At 35.5% G+C, this 20,788-nt stretch overlaps 1 protein-coding gene across 10 annotated transcripts in view; it reads right to left on the bottom strand.

The window, feature by feature from the left end:
- The window catches only part of CCDC88A (coiled-coil domain containing 88A), a 220,116-nt gene that overhangs the window by 93,797 nt on the left and 105,531 nt on the right, over window positions 1-20,788 (bottom strand). For all 10 annotated transcript variants that reach the window (XM_081265240.1, XM_081265244.1, XM_081265237.1 and 7 more), the window contains one exon: window positions 14,617-14,725. In XM_081265240.1, the coding sequence (XP_081121366.1) occupies window positions 14,617-14,725 (109 nt within the window). The remainder of the gene's footprint in view (window positions 1-14,616; window positions 14,726-20,788) is intronic.

Below are 20,788 nucleotides of genomic sequence, written 5' to 3'. Positions count from 1 at the left end.
ATAGAATGCAAATGCCTAGTATAATATACTTTGGAAGAATGGAGCCAGAATGTCCTGGCTTAAAATTTAGCTTCGTGATTTACTATATACGTATTTTTGTGGTTGTGGTTGTTGTTAGGCTAAAGAGTGAAATGAAAGCAGAAAATTTTAAATTATTAAAGGTTATTAAACATTATAACAGTTAATGAGAAGGGCTGGAGTTGTGGCTCACCTAGCACACGTGAGGCACTGGGTTTAATCCTCAGCACCACATAAATAAAAATAAATATAATAAAGATATTGTGTCCATCTACAACTAAAAAAATTAAAAATTAAAAAAAGAGTTAATGAGAAAAAACTTGCCTTTTACTTTATTTTCAAGCATTAATTTTACATTATATCTAAACTACTAATATTGGGCAATCAGGCAGTTAAAATTACACAAATTTTTAAAAAGCAAATTACTTTAAAATCATTACTTGGCTGCCCTATATGTTCTTCAGAAGATTCTGGCTGTTTTTGTAAAAATTGCATTTTATTTCCTTACTCCAATATTACAAGCAATATTGAAAAATGTACTAAACATAAAAGAAAGCATAAGATAAAAAACTGACTTCTCTTGTTAAAGCTTTATTATGTAATCTCAAAACTCCCAGACATCACTTAGCCCTAAAGATATTAATCATAAGGTATTAAAGAAGTGGCAAAAGGATATATAAATGAGTCCAAGATACATATGACTTTACTAAGAGGAATAAATTGACAGGTCAAGGGAAAATATATATATATATATATAAACTACTGAAGATAAATTTGTTGCTCAAATTTTATAGAAGCCTATAAAAATGGAATAAGAGGGGAGAAATTTTTTAGGAAATCATGGAAGTTATTCATTCAACAAATATTTGAATATCTGTTATATGCCATGTATTAATCTAGACACTGCAAAAATAGCAATGAACAAAAATCCTTGCTCTCAAAGAATTTTCATGATGGACCCAACATGGCGGCCGGCAGGGAGGCAGCACTTTCAGTACCTCCGCATTAACGGGATCAGAGAGACGCATTAATACGCCTAGATTCTTCCTGCTGAGAAACTTCTAGCAAAATTCTGCTGAAAGGAGACCTGCCGGGAATTAGTAAGTGTATTGGAGGTGAAAGTTTGCCCCAGACGAGTGAATCTCGGCCATGTGGCGCAGAGGTCCAGTCCCGCCGGCCGCCCATTGCGGCGACTGTTCGAACGGCCCTCGCCGGCCCGGATCTGTGAACGGCTCCCACCAGCCCACCGCAGCAAACAGCTCCCGCCCGGCCGGCTCATTGAAGGGCTGCCGCCCGCCCACCTCAGCAGGCGACGTGAAGGGACTCATACCAAGCCTTTATGAAATAGCGAACCGGGAACTAAAACCAGACATTGAGTCAGACCAGAGACAAGCCAGTCCCACCCCTCCCTTTGGACACTCCGGCAAGGAGCCTGGGGCCCGCCATAGCAGAGAGGTGACATCAACAGAGTTTGGCCAACGAGATTCCTTCCCAGCGGAATCCACTTTAGCAGGTGTGTGACTCCCACCTCCACCAGATACAAACAACGGGGAAACTTCAAAAAATCTCTCCGTGGGCGTGACAGTAAGGGCCAAGGGACCCCCGACCCCCAACTCCCCCTACTGCCAGTGGCGTGGGCGTGACTGTAGGGGCAGAGGGAAGCAGAGAAGACTCCCCACCCCCAACTCCCCCAACCGCCAACGAAGAGGGCATGATGGTAGGGGCGGAGGGAAACAGAGGGAACTCCTGACCCCCAACTCCTCCTACCGCCAGCGGAGTGGTCGTGATTGTAGGGGCTGAGGGAAGCAGAGGGAATTCTCGATCCCCAACTCCCCTTACCACCAGTGGCGAAACCCAAGGTCTTAGCCGCCAGTTTCCGAGGGCGTGCCCACCAAAGGGGTCCAGAAAAATTAAACTATTGGCTCCCAGATCACAGCTCCACAGCACTGGGGCTTAGATGAATGACAGAGAGAGTGCTCAGCTGTTCGGGAAATAGGGCACTCAGTGGGGCTGAAAGTGTAACCAGATCCTTGGGGAACCACCTCCGGTGAGCAGGACCTGGCTGGCTGGCAGGAGGAAGGGGAGGGAGGCCGAAGAAGTGAAACAGCTCTGGACTAACAGAATTAAGAGACTCCGAGGAGCCGCCTTACAGGGATTGCTGTCAACACATAGAGGGCAGAAGCTCAGCTCGGAGGGCACAGCTCCGCCTACTGGAAGAGAAGAAAATGGATCTCTAAGACCTATTTTATTTCTTATTTTATTTTATTTTTTCTCTCCCCTTTTCCTTCTTTCTTTCCCTTTTCAAGTTTTATTGTTCATTCCATTCTCCTCTATTCTATCTATCTCCCTCTCCTTCTTTCTTTTTATGAGCACCTTCCTTCCCCTACCCCCCAACTTTCATCCCAAGCATTACGTTCTCCATTACGTGTAATTGTCTAAATGCAAATAGGTGAATGTTTCGAGGCTGTCTATAGGGCTCCTAAATACCTAGCTACTACCAACACCCTGATCCAATCGACTGTTAGTATCCCCCTTCAGTAGAGCAATCTTCTAAAGTAGTCAAGACATACTAACCCTTATACCTTCATAGCACCTAACCTAAACATAAAATCCTAAGAACAAACAACAAATCACTATATGAATACAGAATCCGGAAGCCTTCTATAAATTAATCAGTTTTAAAGTACAACATCTCTAGGCATAGTCTCCCACCACAAAGGAGAGACAACAGAGATATACAAAGCCAAAACAAATTTATAGGACAAAGCAAAAACACAGCAGTCAGACAGAGCTGGAAAGTAACATGAACAACATGAAAAAACAAGGGAAAAAAGGATTACAAACAATGCAGGACAACTTAAATCTACAGGAGGATGTAGAGGTATCAGAAAAATGGACAGAGAAAGAACTCAAGGCATACCTAACTCAGATGGAACGGAATGTTAGAGAAGACATGAGACAGCAAGTCTAAGAATTGAAAGTATATGTTGAAAACGAAATAAATAAACAAATCCAAATGGCAAAGAACGAGCTCTACCGGGAGATAGAGATTTAAAAGAAAAAATCAAACAGTAATCCTAGAAATGCAGGAAACCATAAACCAAATTAAAAATTCAAACGAGAATATCACAAATAGACTAGATCAAGTAGAAGTCAGAACATCAGATAATGAAGACAAAGTTTATCAACTTGAAAAGAATATAGTCAACACAGAAAGGATGCTTAAAACTCACGAGCAATCTATCCAAGAGATATGGGATATCATAAAAAAACCAAACTTGAGAGTCATTGGGATAGAAGAAGGTATAGAGGTCCAAACCAAAGGAATGGACAACCTCTTAAATGAAATAATCCTAGAAAACTTCCCAGAGATGAAAGATGGAACGGATTGCCAAATCCTGGAAGCTTCTAGGACCCCAAACATCCAAGACCGTAATAGACCAACTCCAAGACACATAATTATGAAGATATCCAACATACAGAACAAGGAGAGAATATTAAAAGCTACGAGAGAAAGGAGGCAGATTACATTCAGTGGTAAACCAATTAGGTTAACGCATGATTTTTCATCACAGACTTTGAAAGCGAGAAGATCCTGGAACAACGTATTTCAAACGCTGAAAAATAATGGATTCCAACCAAGAATACTGTATCCAGCAAAATTAAGCTTCAGATTTGACAATGAAATTAAAATATTTCACGATAAACAAAAGCTAAAAGAATTCGCAACCAGAAAACCAGCACTACAAAGCATTTTGAGCAAAATACTACAAGAAGAGGAATTGAAAAATAGCACCCAAAACTAACAGTGGGAGGTATCTCAGTAAAGGGGGAGAAAAATAACCAAAGAGGAAAAACTAGCCAAACTAAAATAAATAAATAAATAAACATGACTGGAAGTACAAATCATATTTCAATTGTAACCTTAAATGTTAATGGCTTAAATTCACCAATCAAGAGACATAGGCTAGTAACCTGGATTAAAAAAACAAATCCAACAATATGCTGCCTTCAGGAGACTCATATGATAGGAAAAGACATACACAGACTGAAGGTGAAAGGTTGGGAAAAATCATACCACTCACATGGCCCTCGGAAGCAAGCAGGAGTGGCCATACTCATATCGAATAAAATCAACTTCAAACCTAAGTTAATCAAACGGGATAAAGAAGGACACTATATCCTGTTAAAAGGAACCATCCACCAACAAGACATAACAATTATCAATTTGTATGCACCAAACAATGGTGCAGCAACGTTCATAAAACAAACTCTCCTCAAGTTCAAGAGTCAAAGAGACCACAACACAATAATTATGGGTGACTTCAATACACCGCTCTCGCCATTAGACAGATCCTCCAGACAAAAGCTGAATAAAGAAACTATAGAACTCAATAACACAATCAATAACCTAGACTTAACGGACATATATAGGATATATCAACCATCATCAAGTGGATACACGTTCTTCTCAGCAGCACATGGATCTTACTCAAAAGATAGATCATATATTATGCCATAGGGCAACTCTTAATAAATATAAAGGTGTGGAGATAATACCATGCACCATATCTGATCATAATGGAATGAAACTGGAAATCAATGATAAAAGAAGAAAGGAAAAATCCTGCATCACCTGGAAAATAAACAATATGTTACTGAATGATCAATGGGTTACAGAAGACATAAAGGAGGAAATCAAAAAATTCTTAGAGATAAACGACAATACAGACACAACATACCGGAATCTATAGGACACAATGAAAGCAGTTTTAAGAGGGAAATTCATTTCCTGGAGTTCATTCCTCAAAAAAAGAAAAAACCAACAAATAAATGAACTCACACTACATCTCAAAGCCTTAGAAAAGGAAGAGCAAAACAACAGCAAATGTAGCAGAAGACAAGAAATAATTAAAATCAGAGCGGAAATCAACGAAATTGAAACAAAAAAACCATTGAAAAAATTGATAAAACTAAAAGTTGGTTCTTTGAAAAAATAAATAAGATCGACAGACCCTTAGCCATGCTAACGAAGAGGAGAGAAAACTCAAATTACTAACATACGGGATGAAGAAGGCAATATCACAACAGACACTACAGAAATACAGAAGATAATTAGAAAGTATTTTGAAACCCTATATTCTAATAAAATAGAAGATAGTGAAGGTATCGATAAATTTCTTAAGTCATATGATCTGCCTAGATTGAGTCAGGAAGACACACACAATTTAAACAGACCAATAACAAAGGAAGAAATAGAAGAAGCCATCAAAAGACTACCAACCAAGAAAAGCCCTGGACCGGATGGGTATACAGCGGAGTTTTACAAAACCTTCAAAGAAGAATTAATGCCAATACTTTTCAAGCTATTTCAAGAAATGGAAAAAGAAGGAGCTCTTCCAAATTCATTCTATGAGGCCAAAATCACCCTGATCCCGAAACCAGACAAAGACACTTCAAAGAAAGAAAACTACAGACCAATATTTTTAATGAACTTAGATGCAAAAATTCTCAATAAAATCCTGGCAAATCGAATACAAAAGCATATCAAAAAAATTGTGCATCATGATCAAGTAGGATTCACCCCTGGGATGCAAGGATGGTTCAATATATGGAAATCAATAAATGTTATTCACCACATCAATAGACTTAAAGATAGGAACCATATGATCATCGAGATAGATACAGAAAAAGCATTCAACAAAGTGCAGCATCCCTTTAAGTTTAAAACACTAGAAAAACTAGGGATAACAGGAACTTGCCTCGACATTATAAAAGCTATATATGCTAAGCCTCAGGCTAGCATCATTCTAAATGGAGAAAAACTGAAGGCATTCCCTCTAAAATCTGGAACAAGACAGGGATGCCCTCTATCACCACTTCTATTCAATTTAGTTCTTGAAATACTAGCCAGAGCAATTAGACAGACAAAAGAAATTAATGGCATAAAAATAGGAAAAGAAGAACTTAAAATATCACTATTTGCGGACGACATGATTCCATACCTAGAAGATCCAAAGGGTCTACAAAGAAACTACTAGAACTAATAAATGAATTCAGCAAAGTGGCAGGATATAAAATCAACACGCATAAATCAAAGGCATTCCTGTATATCAGCAACAAAACTTCTGAAATGGAAATGAAGAAAACCACCCCATTCACAATATCCTCAAAAAAAAAAAAAATACTTGGGAATCAACCTAACAAAAGAGGTGAAAGATTTATACAATGAAAACTACAGAACCCTAAAGAGAGAAGTAGAAGAAGATCTTAGAAGATGGAAAAATATACCCTGTTCATGGATAGGCAGAACCAACATCATCAAAATGGCGATATTACCCAAAGTTCTCTACAGGTTCAATGCAATGCCAATCAAAATCCCAATGGCATTTCTTGTAGAAATAGATAAAGCAATCATGAAATTCATATGGAAAACAAAGACCCAGAATAGCAAAAGCAATTCTAAGCAGAAAGTGTGAATCTGGAGGTATAGCGATACCAGATTTCAAACTGTACTACAGAGCAATAGTAACCAAAACAGCATGGTACTGGTACCAAAACAGGCAGATGGACCATTGGTACAGAATAGAGGACACAGAGACCAATCCACAAAATTACAACTTTCTTATATTTGATAAAGGGGCTAAAAGCATGCAATGGAGGAAGGATAGCATCTTCAACAAATGGTGTTGGGAAAACTGGAAATCCATATGCAACAAAATGAAGCTGAACCCCTTTCTCTCGCCATGCACAAAAGTTAACTCAAAATGGATCAAAGAGCTTGATATCAAATCAGAGACTCTGCGCCTGATAGAAGAAAAAGTTGGCTCCGATCTACATATTGTGGGGTTGGGCTCCAAATTCCTTAATAGGACACCCATAGCCCAAGAGTTAATAACAAGTACAATTTTTTACTCCTCACACTTCAGATAGAGCCCTAATATCCAGAGTATACAAAGAACTCAAAAAATTAAACAATAAGATAACAAATAACCCAATTAACAAATGGGCCAAGGACCTGAACAGACACTTCTCAGAGGAGGACATACAATCAATCAACAAGTACATGAAAAAATGCTCACCATCTCTAGCAATCAGAGAAATGGAAATCAAAACCACCCTAAGATACCATCTCACTCCAGTAAGATTGGCAGCCACTATGAAGTCAAACAACAACAAGTGCTGGCGAGGATATGGGGAAAAGGGTACACTTGTACACTGCTGGTGGGACTGCAAATTGGTGCGGCCAATATGGAAAGCAGTATGGAGATTCCTGGGAAAGCTGGGAATGGAACCACCATTTGACCCAGCTATCACCCTCCTCGGACTATTCCCTGAGGACCTTAAAAGAGCATAGTATAGGGATACTGCCACATCAATGATCATAGCAGCACAATTCACAATAGCTAGACTGTGGAATCAACCTAGATGCCCTTCAATAGATGAATGGATAAAAAAAAAATGTGGCATTTATACACAATGGAGCATTACGCAGCACTAAAAAATGACAAAATCATGGTATTTGCAGGGAAATGGATGGCATTAGAGCAGATTATGCTAAGTGAAGCTAGCCAATCCTTAAAAAACAAATGCCAAATGTCTTCTTTGATATAAGGAAAGCAACTAAGAACAGAGCAGGGAGGAAGAGCATGAGGAAAAGACTAACATTAAACAGAGACGAGTGTTGGGAGGGAAAGGGAGAGAGAAGGGAAATTGTATGGAAATGGAAGGAGACCCTCATTGTTACACAAAATTACATATAAGAGTTTGTGAGGGGAAAGGGGAAAAAAACAAACAAACAAGGGAGAGAATTGAATAACAGCAGATGGGGTAGAGAGGGAAGATGGGAGGGGAGGGGAGGGGGGATAGTAGGGGATAGGAACGGTAGCAGAATACAACAGTCACTAATAGGGCATTATGTAACAATGTGGATGTGTAACCGATGTGATTCTGCAACTTGTATTTGGGGTAAAAATGGGAGTTCATAAACCACTTGAATCAAATGTATGAAAGATGATATGTCATGAGCTTTGTAATGTTTTGAACAACCAATAAAAAAATAAAATAAAATAAAAGAATTTTCATTTTGGTAATATTAGAGAGAGAAAAATTGTTTTGATGATGAAGTGCTAAAGATAAAACAGGGAATACAAGTATGGAGTAAAGGTGTAGATAAGAAGGGTGAAATCTTTTAAAGATATGCAAGTATTCAAATATAGAAAACTAAAGCATTTCCAGGGCCATTAAAGCAAAATTTCACTGACTAGATAGAAATTCTATTCTGGCATGAAGACAGCCCAGAAAGATTTGGAGAAATACATTCATTAGTAAAAGATAGGGAAAAGGATGAACTGGCAGATATTATGTTAAAAGTAATAGTAGTATTAACTAATTTCATTCCAATTGCTGTTAGTTGGTTTTGTATAACTTTGCTATATAAAATGAAATATTAATCATATTTTAGTTGACTATCTAAAAACATTTTGTTGAATATGTATGAATTAAAGTTCATGTTCCTAATAGAGTATAAGAAAGACTATTTCAAATAAATACCAGATATAAACATTATTATTATTCAAAGATAATTAAACTAGGCTTGCCTTCTTCCTAAAAATTATCCATAATAACTTTCTTCATGATAAGAAATTAAACAACACTTCTGGTAAAGGTCAGGCCTCATTTCCCTTTATTTATTTTTTTCCCATTTCCCTTTATTGAATCACACATGGAACAAAATGCTGTTACTAAAATACCTTGTAATGACAGTTAATAGTCTATTGTAAAAAGTCAGCATATAATTAATTACATTTATCATACTTATGTTTATCATACTATATATATTTGTCTTTCTGTTACTAGTGAAAAGAATTAATAAGACTCCACATTTTAGTAGGTTATAGAAAAGATTTAAATGAATGGCATTTGAAAGGAAAGAACATTTGCCCAGTTTCAAAAATATAAAGAAATATAAAGCATTTTTTGTATAATTTTATTTGTTACTGGATTTTATTAATACTCCAAATGTTGCTTATTACCACAGATGTTTTTTAAAAAAAACTAAACTGTATTTGCTTTCTGTAGCAATTAGATTATTAGTACTACATCTGTGTTTTCTGTTTTCACTATTATTGACAGACACCATGCAAAAAATTCCTAATAAATTTAAGTTCCTAACTATAATTATACCAAAACTCTCTTTACAACAGTTCTGAAAATGGACTAAGATTTGTTTTATTTGTACATAGTGTCTCTGATCATATTCAATATTCCTCCCTCACAATAATGAAAAAAAAAACTTTTAAAGAGAGCCTATGCAATTTTATATAACCACTATAATTTATTTATTTTCTGACTTCAAAAACTTTTGAATATTTACAAAAGAAAAAGACATCTGCTATGGATTAAATGAATATTTTAAAAGGTCTGAATTGAGGCTGGGGATCAGTGGTAGTGCACTTGCTTAGTATGTGTGAGGCACTGGGTTCGATTCTCAGCACCACATATAAATAAGTAAAATAAAGGTCCATTGACAACTAAAAATATATACATACATATACACACACACGTACACATATTAAAATAAACAAACAAATAAAAAGGTCTGAATTGCCACTTAATCACAATGAAGTATACATTCAATAAAATTTCTGATAATCTAATGTTAAGTAGTTACCTCTATTACAACACCTCACTTCCCTTTGTTAGGGATTAAAAATTGTTTCCCCAAGGATTTGCAGTAATGTGGTCCCAATTTTTAAAAAATATTAAACACATACAAATATAATACATAAATACACAAGTATGGAGAAAAAAGATCTAAAAAGCATATATTATTCAGGTGATAAAAGTGGTAATATCCTAGTACTCAAAACATGTTTGCTTACTCTTTTTTTTTTTCTAATTTTCTATGGTGTACCTAATTGTTTCTAAAAAATACAAAATTGCTTAGAATGAGTTAAATGAAAAATGGTTCAGGGCTGGTTGCACGAAAGGAAAAAAAAAATCTCTTGAAGGCATGTATCCTTTGTCCAAACCCCAAAGAATTACTACAGATAATGTTCTCCCTGGAGATGAGCTTCCAATTAAAACACACAGACACATCACTACCACCACAAGACATAGTAAGCAGAAAACAAAAAAGGAAAGATCCAGATCTCCACATATTTCAGATTTTATAATTATCAGAGGCAAAATCTAAAATAGAAAAATTTTAAATATCCAAATAAAGAACCAAAAAAATAATGAACAAAATGAAAAAACATATATAAAGAAGTAAAGAGACCTTCTAAAAATGAAAGATGTAATCAATACATTAAACAGAAGGTCTGACACAGATGAGAAGCAAATTAGTAAACTAGAATTCTTAATAAATTAGAATACAAACCAAGATAACATAAAATAGAGTTTAATAAACAAGGAGGATAGAATAGGTAAGTTTACTATTAAACACATACAAATAAAATATATGAATACACAAGTATGGAGAAAAAAGATCTAAAATATATGAATGTTAATTTTATTTTTTATTTAATTTTATTTGTGGTGCTGGGGACTGAACTGAGGACTTCATGTATGCTAAAAAAGCACTTCTACCACTTGAGTCACATTCCCAACCTTCTTATAATATTAGATTAATAACAGAATATGAAGAGACAGGGCTGGGGACGTGGCTCAAGCGGTAGCGCACTCGCCTTGCATGCGTGCGGCCCGGGTTCAATCCTCAGCACCACATACAAACAAAGATGTTGTGTCGGCCAAAAACTAAAAAATAAATATTAAAAAATTCTCTCTCTCTCTCTCTCTCTCTCTCTCTCTCTCTCTTTTTAAAAAAAAGAGACAATATTAGAAGAAACAGTATTAAAATGAAGAACATGAACAGTATTTTAGCCAAGAGAGAAAACAGCTTAAACCAAGAACAAAAATTAGTCTAATAATTAATCCCAACAGAGGAAAAAACCTTGCAGAGATACAAGAATAAAATCTGCAAAGCCCTGAGAAAAAATAATCGTCAACCTAGAAGTTCATACCCAAAACTACCCAGAGCAAGTTCTTCATATGTGAGATCCTCAATTCAATCCCCAGCACAAAATAAAAAAACAAAAACAAATAGTTGAGATGAAGACAATTTCAGAAAATAAACATTGGGAAGCCTTATTATCAGCACTCTAAACAAATAAAAGATGTCTCCATCAAAATACCAACGATATCTTCCAGAACCAGAAAAAAAATAGTCCTAAAATTCATATGGCAGAATAAAAGACCCAGAATGACCAAAGCAACCCTGAGCAATAAGAACTAAACTGAAGGTTTTAAAATACCTGACCTCAAATTATACTACAGAGGCACAGTAACAGAGGTAAGACACTGGTATCAAAATAAGACATGAAGACCAAGGAATAAAACTGAAGACACAGATACAAACACAAATAGATAGTCATGTGATGCCCAAAAAAGGAGCCAAAAACATACATTGGAGAAAAGATAGTCCCGCAGTCCGGCAAAATAACGGGGTGGGGGTGGAGGTGTGACAAGCAACTTGTGTACATTGATATAGCAGGAGTGGGAGCCGTTTATTGTAGGACAGGAGGGGTATATATACATTACACACAGCTTATCTTAATTAACATAAAGTAGATACAGCAGTCAACCAATAAGGAATCTTCACACTTAATGGCTCGCTGGCGTTACTTCACAAACTACTCCCTCTGGCAAAATGCCAGGCGCCATCTTGACTTGTTTACAGACCCTAACGAGATAGCTTTTTAAACAAATGATGCTGGAAAAACTGGATATCCATATGTAAAAGTATGAATCTAGATCCCTAGCTCTCACCCTGCACAAAAATCAACTCAAAGGGTATCAAAGACCAAGGAATTAGATCAGAAACACTGTGAATGCTAGAAGAAAACACAAGATCAACACTCCAACATAATGGTACAGGCAATGCCTTCCTTAATAAGACTCCTAAAGCTCAAGAAATACAACCAAGCTGGTCACAGTGGTGCACACCTGTAATCTTAGCATCTCAAGAGGAGGAGGCAGGAGGATCACAAATTCAAAGCCAGCCTCAGCAAAAGCCAGGCGCTAAGCAACTCAGTGAGACCCTGTCTCTAAATAAAATACAAACTAGGGCTGGGGATGTGGCTTTGTGGTTGCGTGCCCCTGAGTTCAATTCCTAGTACTCCTTCCCCTAGAAGAAAGAATTAATAAGTGGAATTCCATCAAATTAAAAAGCTTCTACACAGCAAAGGAAACACGAGTATGAGGAGACAGGCTACATAATGGGAGAAAACCTTTGCCAGCTACTCTTCCATCAGGGGATTGAGATCCATTTACAAAGAACTCAAAAAAAAAAAAGAACAAACAAATAACCCAACCAAAAATGGGCAAATGATCTATACACACATTTCTCTAAGAGTAAACAGAATTGGTCTTAATAAAAATACAAGAAAATTAGGACTGGGGATGTGGCTCCCGGCCCAAGTTCGATCCTCAGTACCACATATAAACAAAGATGTTGTGTCTGCTGAAAACTAAAAAAATAAATAAATATTAAAATTCTCTCTCTCTTTTGAAAAAAAATACGAGAAAATGTTCAACATTCTTAGCAATCAGGGAAATGCAAATCAAAACTACACTGAGATTTCATCTCATTCCAATTAGAATGGCAATCATCAAGATTACAAATAACAATTGCTAGTAAGGTTGTGGAATATAATGCTGGTGAGACTGAAAACTAGTATAACCACGTGAACTAAAGTCAGTACTACATTGATACAAGCATACAAGTGTTTCTAGCAGCACAATTCATACTAGACAAGTTGTGGAACCAGCTTAGGTGCCCATCAATAGACAAATGGATAAATAAAAATGTGGTATATAAATGTAGTTTTGCTTAGTGATAAAGAATGAAATTATGGCATTTGCTGATAAATGGATGGAATCGGAGAACATCATGCTAAATGAAATTAACCCGACACAGAAAGTCAAAGGTTGAATGGCTTCTCTCCCATGTGGAAGTGGAGGGTGGAGAGTATACAAAGGGTGGTGAGACCTCTTGAAAACAGAAGAAAGACAGATAATGAAAGAGGACCAAGGGAGAGAAAAGAGGGAGGGAAAAGTACTGGGGAATGAAACCTACCACATATGCTATGTCCACGTATGATTATGCACTAACCACAATAATAACAGAAGGGAGATAAATAAGAATTGAGCAAACAGACCAGGGAAGGAGAAGAGAGAAAGGGTAGGTACTAGGGAATGTAAATGATCAAATGATGTTTCATGTGTATACAAATATGGCATAATAAATCCACTACAAAGTAAAATTTAAAAAACAAAGATGTATTTCAGTAAGAAAATGATAGCAAAAGAAAGTCTTGGATACAAGAGAAAACCATGAGGGAGGGGGAAAGGGAAATATGTAGCTTGACATAAAGAAACACTGGTTTAACTGATTTAAAAATACTTTTAGTATCTAATCTATAGGGTGAAAAAAAAAGAACAAAAATGCAAAATAAGAGCTTAGGGCTCAGAGTACAGCTCAGCAGCATAGTGTATGACTAGCATGTATGAAGCCCTGGGTTTGCTTCCTGACACCACATCAAACAAACACAAAAATAAAATAAAAGCTTTAAAGTTATGAGAGAGAATAAATAGAGTTAAAGCTTGTAAGGTCATAGTACTATTCCACAAAGGTATAATGATGTTGACTAACTTTGGCCTTTGCTATTTTAAGTATGAAAATATGAAAGGTATAATTTTGAGAGTCATCTCTGTAAAAAACAAAAAGTAAAAAAAAATTTTAATAATAAGGAAAAAATTTAGAATTACTGGTAAATGATCCAATTCTTGAGAAAGATTTAATAATTTTAAAGTTAATCTGCACCTACTAATATTATTTTGAAGCATGTACCAGAAATCTTGACAAATCCACCATCACAAAAGGGCATTTTAACTCTTTTTTTCAAGAGACAAAAATTAATAAGGCCAAGCCAAGTAATTAACAACAAACATCAAAGAATCAGAAACATAAGAAACCATATTTTTGACCAAAAATCAAAATAAAAACATTCAAAAACTAAAAAAAAAAAAAAAAGTTTGGAAATGTAAAAGTATACTTCTCTACAGACTTGTAACTGAAATAAAGCGTAGTAGAAATTACAAAAATGCATAAACATTTTAAGATATACCAAACTAAAATCTGCATAATGCGGTCAAAACAATTTTTAGAGGGATAATGATAAACTTAAGAATACTCTAATTTAAAATCTGAAATATACACCCAATTCAAGTTTTCTGAAAGACAATTAAAAACATACTCTTCAAAAGCATAATTCATGTAGACTAACAAAGTATTACATTATGCAAATTCTCATAAAACTGAGAACTGGTCTTAAAACTACATAAAATGCAGTAATTTTTAATTTTAAATGATTAAGAAGTGTTGTCTTATATTTTAAATATTTTAAGAATGTCCAGTAAATAATCCAGGACCTGGCATATAATAAGGACTTAAGCATTTAAGATTTATTCAATTAGCAATGTAAACATGTAAGTTGTTATTAAAATCCCAGATTTAAATAAAGGAACACTTACCTGGTAATAAAATTTTATCTGTCTCACCAAAATGGATAGATTATGAATTCTAAGTGAAGCATCATTGTTGACTTTTTTATTTACTCTCTGACTCTCCGATTTTGGATTACTGAAAGAAATTTGAAAAATGCTTTACAATTACATTGAATGTAAATCAAAACTACATTGAGATTTCATCTTACTCCAGTTAGAATGGCAATCATCAAGAATACAAATAACAATAATAAATTCTAACAAGAACCTGGGAGAAAAGTCCATTCATACATTGTTGGTGGGATTGCAAGTTAATACAATTGCTTTGGTAGGCAGTATGGAGATTCCTCAAAAAACTAGGTATGGAACCACTCTTAATATTTATCCAAAAGAACTAAAAATAGCATACTATAATGATATAGGCACAACAATATTTCTAGCAGTTCAATAGCCAAGTTATGGACCAGCCCAGATGTCCATCAACAGATGAATGGATAAAGAAATGTGGTGCATGTGTATATATATATATCACACACACACACACACACACACACACACACACACACACAAACACAATGAAGTTTTACTCAGCCAAAAAGAAAAATGAAATTATAGCATTTCCTGGCAAATTGATGGAAATGAAGAATATCATGGTAAAATGATATATGCCAGATCAGAAAGTCAAGGGTCAAACATCTTCTCTCATATTTGGATGCTACAGGAAAATAAGGGGGAAAAAGCTAGAACCCCATGAAAGAAAGGGAGATCAGTGGAGTGGAAAAGCAGGTCTGAAGGGGATGGGGGAAGAACAGGTAAGGGAGAAAATGCAGAATGAAGTGGACCAAACTATGCTGTGTGTATATGTGAATGTACCATGGTAAATTCCACTTTTTTTCTACAAAGTAGAATTTATAAAAAACCATTAATAGATGGAAGGAAGGCCAGTGGAATAGAGGAAGGGGAATGAGGTGGTATGTGACGGGGAGAAGGGTTGGGGAGGAAGAGGTACTGAGGAATGAAATGTATAGTAAATTATAGTCCATACATGTATGATTATGTCAAAATGAACCTCACTATCATGTATAGGTATAATGTACTAATAATTAAATGTACTAATAATACATTGAAACATGATTAATCCTGTATTTTGTTTATAAAACTGTGTAAACATTTTCATTATTGGATACAAAAAGACAGATGTTTTGTCATGTATTTTGTGCTTCTAACTAACACAAATATATCTGATATTCCAAAATCAGTGGCAAAATAAATTTGAAACCTAGGTCAGACATTGTCCTTTATTCTCATGTTTTCTCTCCCCATTCCTGAGATGAATAATATCTTAGTCCTAACCCAAACCCTCACTTTTAAAAACTGGTACTGGGGATTGAACCCAGGTGTGCTCTACCACTGAGCTACATCTCCAGACTTTTTTAATTTTCATTTTGAGATGGGTTCTTGTTAATTTGCCCTGGGTGCCCTCAAACTTGCCATCCTCCTGCCTCAGTGGGATTGTAATTGCTGGGATTACAGATGTGTGTGACTGAGCCTGGCTTATTCCTTTTGAATATATATTTTACTCAACCAAAACGAATCCACTTAAATCAAGAATTTAAACTACTGGCTAATAACCCAATAAATGTTACTTACCCTCCCTAGGTAATGGAGATTATATTTGAGCAAATGTTCTAAAGAAATAAAGAATGAAGTGGATAATGCAAGTTAACACTTTCATATTGATAAACTTTGTAGATTCAATTAAAGCAATGGGCTGAATGATTATGAGGACAAACTGAAGCAGAAAGAGTAAGGCTATAATTAAGAATGGGAAATAAAATTAAAATGGTGGCATCAGAATAGATGGTTAAGTTGAGGCCAGAAGACAAGCACGTACAAGCTAAGTTCTCATTAAGAGAAACAAGCCAAGCTACAGAAAGATGATGCCAGCTTAAATGACAGATAATAAATCAAGACACCCTGTTCAAGGGCTGAGTTCAGAATATCAGAAGCAACCTAAGCAGTCACTCAGTATTTTCCCATGATTACAGAATTTAATCCTCCACTTAAGGATACAGAGAAGTCAAGAAATTGACACCTACCCAGTATGGAATACAAGCTGAATAGAAAACTCTCATTCCTTAAACCACCTCCTTTTCTCACAGCCCACTGCACTACTAATGCCTTCAGGTCCTTCCCTAGATGAATTAGAATGAATGGTGCTTTATTTCAGCAATGTTCCAATTATGAGGCCTTGAGTCTCCTTTACAATCTTAGCTGATGACCTCAAACAACTTTTGTTTTGGTGTGCTATAGTTATCACTATTTACTGTATAAGAAAGTAAAACTGCTCTTTTTCTTCATCGAGGCCCCCAATGGCAGACACAGAGATGCACTTTGTGAGGACCCTGATGGGCAAGATCATCATCCTCAAGGTTGACCCTTGTGACACATCTGAGAATGCCAAAGCCAAAATTGAAGATAAGGGGGCATCCCACCTGATCAGTGGTGTCTGCTATTTGTGGGCAAACATCTGGAGGACAGAATGGCTATTCTCTCTCAGATTACAACATCCAGTAAGAGTCCACCCTGCTGCACTTAGTGCTTCACCTACAAGATGGCATCACTGAGCCTTCCCTGTACGAGCTTGCCTAGAAGTATAACCGTGACATGATTATCTGTAAGAAGTGTTATGCCCACCTTCACCCTGTGTTGTCAAATGCCACAACAACATGTGTGGTCACATCAACAACTTCCACCCCAAGAAGGTCAAATAAAGCCCTTTATATGGCTCCTTTCCCCAAAGGGGTCCCTTCCTGCTCAAGCAAGACCCAATTCCTTACTCTCAACTCATATCAAGTGTGCTACTTGTTTTCTATTCACTTATTCATTGATAAATCATTCCTAAATTTCACTATTATACACAATGCAGCAATAGGCGGTGTTTTCTCATACATACATCACATGTTCAAGGTTTTTTCTGAAGCAAAGAGAAGAACTATTGGGGCATAAGGTATATGCATTTTCATTTCTAATAAACGCTGCCAAAAAGATCTTCACAATGGCTGTCAGAATTTATACTCCCACTCTTAATTCCTTTTCTCACATACCTTTTACATTTTACATTTTACAGGTATCAAGCAATTGTGCTTTTATGTTGTAACTGGTAACTCCATGATTACAATATTAACCATAAGAATCTTTCATGTGTATTGACCATTTTAATCTCTTCTACTATAAACTGTAAAATATTCATTTGCCTTAAATTTCATCCACTTTTCTACTGAAAATAAATGATCAGGATTTTGCACAATGTTTTTAAAATTCTTTATCTCTAATGAGTTATGAGATGACATTCTTTCAAGATCACTCAATTGACAGCGTGGAATAGATGCTCCCCACTAAAGTTTCTGTTTCAAAGATCACCTGAATAACAGAGTACTTATCTGCAGAACAAGGGAGAATACTAGTAAGGCAGGCAGAATATGAGTTGTGACTGATTAATGCTTACTGTAGGGGAAACAATGAGTAAAACCAGACCAGCCCAAGGCAAATGAGAATTTAAATGGAAAACTGGGTCTCTGAAGTCAAAGCACCAACCAGAACTAGTTAGTCTTATAAAAACAAGGAGACTATAGCATAGCAGTCAAGTCATGTGTCATGGCAAACAAAGCCAAATAGCAGCATGGTCAGGAAGTCATGGTTAAGAACTCAGACAACCAAAGGGAAAAATCTTGGCTTATATAATCAACTCCAGTACATTTTTAGTCAGTGAGCTACACAAGTACCCACTGAATACCTACTATACCAATTATATTACTTAATATGTATAAAAACTTCAGTAGTCAAGCTTTCATTGTGGAGAAAAGTTCATCTGTAACTGGGAAAACCAAGTAGAAACAATCCCAGTGTTAAGTTCACCTATAGTTATATAAATTTAAGTTGCAACCATAACCATTCAATAAATACCTTAGCTCTAAAGCATTCTTCCATCTTTTTATTTCTATTTTATTATATTTTTGGAATCCCTTATATACCTCTCACCCATGACTGTTCCTATTCAAACACTGATAACATTTAGAGTAAGAAAATACTTGACAGAAACCTCGTTTCACTATAAATCAGAAAGTTGAAGTCCAAACCTGTAATTTTCTTCCCTAGTGCTTTTTCCCTTTATTCTTTTTTAGACTTTTCTCTTAAAGGATCTTTTAGGAAAACAAAGAAAAAAAATGACAGAAAGGTTCAAGCAATATTACCTGTAAACTTTGAGCATATTCCTAATTCTGTTTTCACAGAAAGTAACTAAAGATGATTTGTTCTTTTCCCACCAGTTCATTACAGTGACATAAACAAAAATACTATACCTATTTATAGTTTAGCTCATTACTTCATGACAACATAATTTGGACCAGTCAATGAAATTAACAGTATCCTAATATATTTGTGGTTTCATTTTTTTTTTGGGGGGGGGAGGGTACCAGGGAATGAACACAGGGGCACTCGACCACTGAGCTACATCCTCAGCCCTGTTTTTTGTATTTAATTTAGAGACAAGGTCTCATTGAGTTGCTTAGCTCCTCACTTTTGCTGAGATTGGCTTAGAATTCACAATCCTCCTGCCTCAAGCTCCCAAGCCAGTAGGATTCCAGGCCATCCTCACTATGCCTGGCTTGTGACTTCACTTTCACTTTAACAAATTTTATGATGCAAATATTATCTTTGTGACACAACACAATGTTATCAAGTTTCTCTGTTTTCTTTAAACTGATTTATTTTTTCAAATAAATATTTTGCTTATTTTGTAGTGCTGGGGATCGAACCCAGGGCCTTGTGCATGCTAGGCAAACATTTTATCTCTGAGCTACATTCCCAGATCTCAAATAAGTTTTAAAATTTTTCTTTTAAAATTTATGTTTAACACTTTTCAAGTGGTATCTCAAAATTTATTCAGTTTTTAGGAAGTCTGAAAGTCTCCTTTCCATAAAGCTCTTCTAAGAATTACCAAGGTTTCAGAATTTAAAATTTTGGTTTAATCAAATCTTTTTTGTAAAAACAACTAAGTTCACGTTAAGTTCTTCTAGCTTTTGAGAAAACCTGCTTTTAACAATTTATTCTGAGTATACATAAGAAAGAGTTTAATTTTTATATATTAATGATATCAGATGAAATTATTTTAGAAATTGAAGGGAAAATGAAAAATACAACTTGAGCTAGAGAAAACATTTTAAAAACTTGAGGAGAAAAATACTTTCAAACCTAAAAACAGCCTTACATTGAACAGAAATCATAAAGAGATTGAAATAAAAGTTTTCTACATCCTTTATAAAACGGTGCTGCTTTGTATCTGCAAATCTTTGAAATGAATACATGAGATCTGAAAGGACTTCTATGATCTGGTAGACTCATTAAGAAACTCAGGAGAATAATGAAGTTCTTTGGTTGACTAGGCTAACATTCAGGCACTTGAAATCCCCAGTTTCAGTTTCTAATCTACCTTGCACTTGGTTGAAGGTTATTTTAGTATGAAACAGAACTGCAAAGTTCCTACTTCATAGTCTATTACCATAAACTTTCTGCACTTTGAGGCCAGGATAACCACTAAACATTCTAGGCATGAATCTAGAAAGTAATAAACTTTCAATTACAAGGCTCAGGTTTCCCATTTGATGCATGTCTAATATGAGAAAGGGTCACTCTGACATATGTTAGGATCATAGAAAACATGTCCTTTTGCCCGAAAGATATGATCTTTACATGTGAGAAAAACTGTCCTCAGGTTAAACTGCTAAAAAGTAAGTTCCACTTCTATGAAAAATAGTTGAATATTTAAGGATGAATTTACAGAAAATTATGCAAATCAACACACTTAGTAACTTCAGGAAAAATAATACCTAATTTGGCAGCAAACATTTTAAAGTTACAATAATGTAGGTACTGATTACTAACAAGTAAACTTGTAATTACAGTTTTATCAGGACAGGGTAAGGAGAAATACAGATAAGAGACATAAAAAAGATAAAATCGTATCTGCCATTATCAGGATATCTACAGACAACGTCTAAAAGCAATAAACCAATAAATACCAAAGTAGGCATATTATATAACTATAAATAATACATATAAAAAGGAAATTTTTTGTGCAAAAATTATAAGTTTTTACTCTGGGGAATGGAACTAAGGGGAGAGAAAGAACAGTGAATTG

The sequence above is a fragment of the Spermophilus citellus genome, assembly GCF_964194105.1.
Source record: "Spermophilus citellus genome assembly, chromosome: 13".
NCBI lineage: Eukaryota > Metazoa > Chordata > Mammalia > Rodentia > Sciuridae > Spermophilus > Spermophilus citellus.
This window is presented reverse-complemented; position numbering and strand designations above follow the sequence as displayed.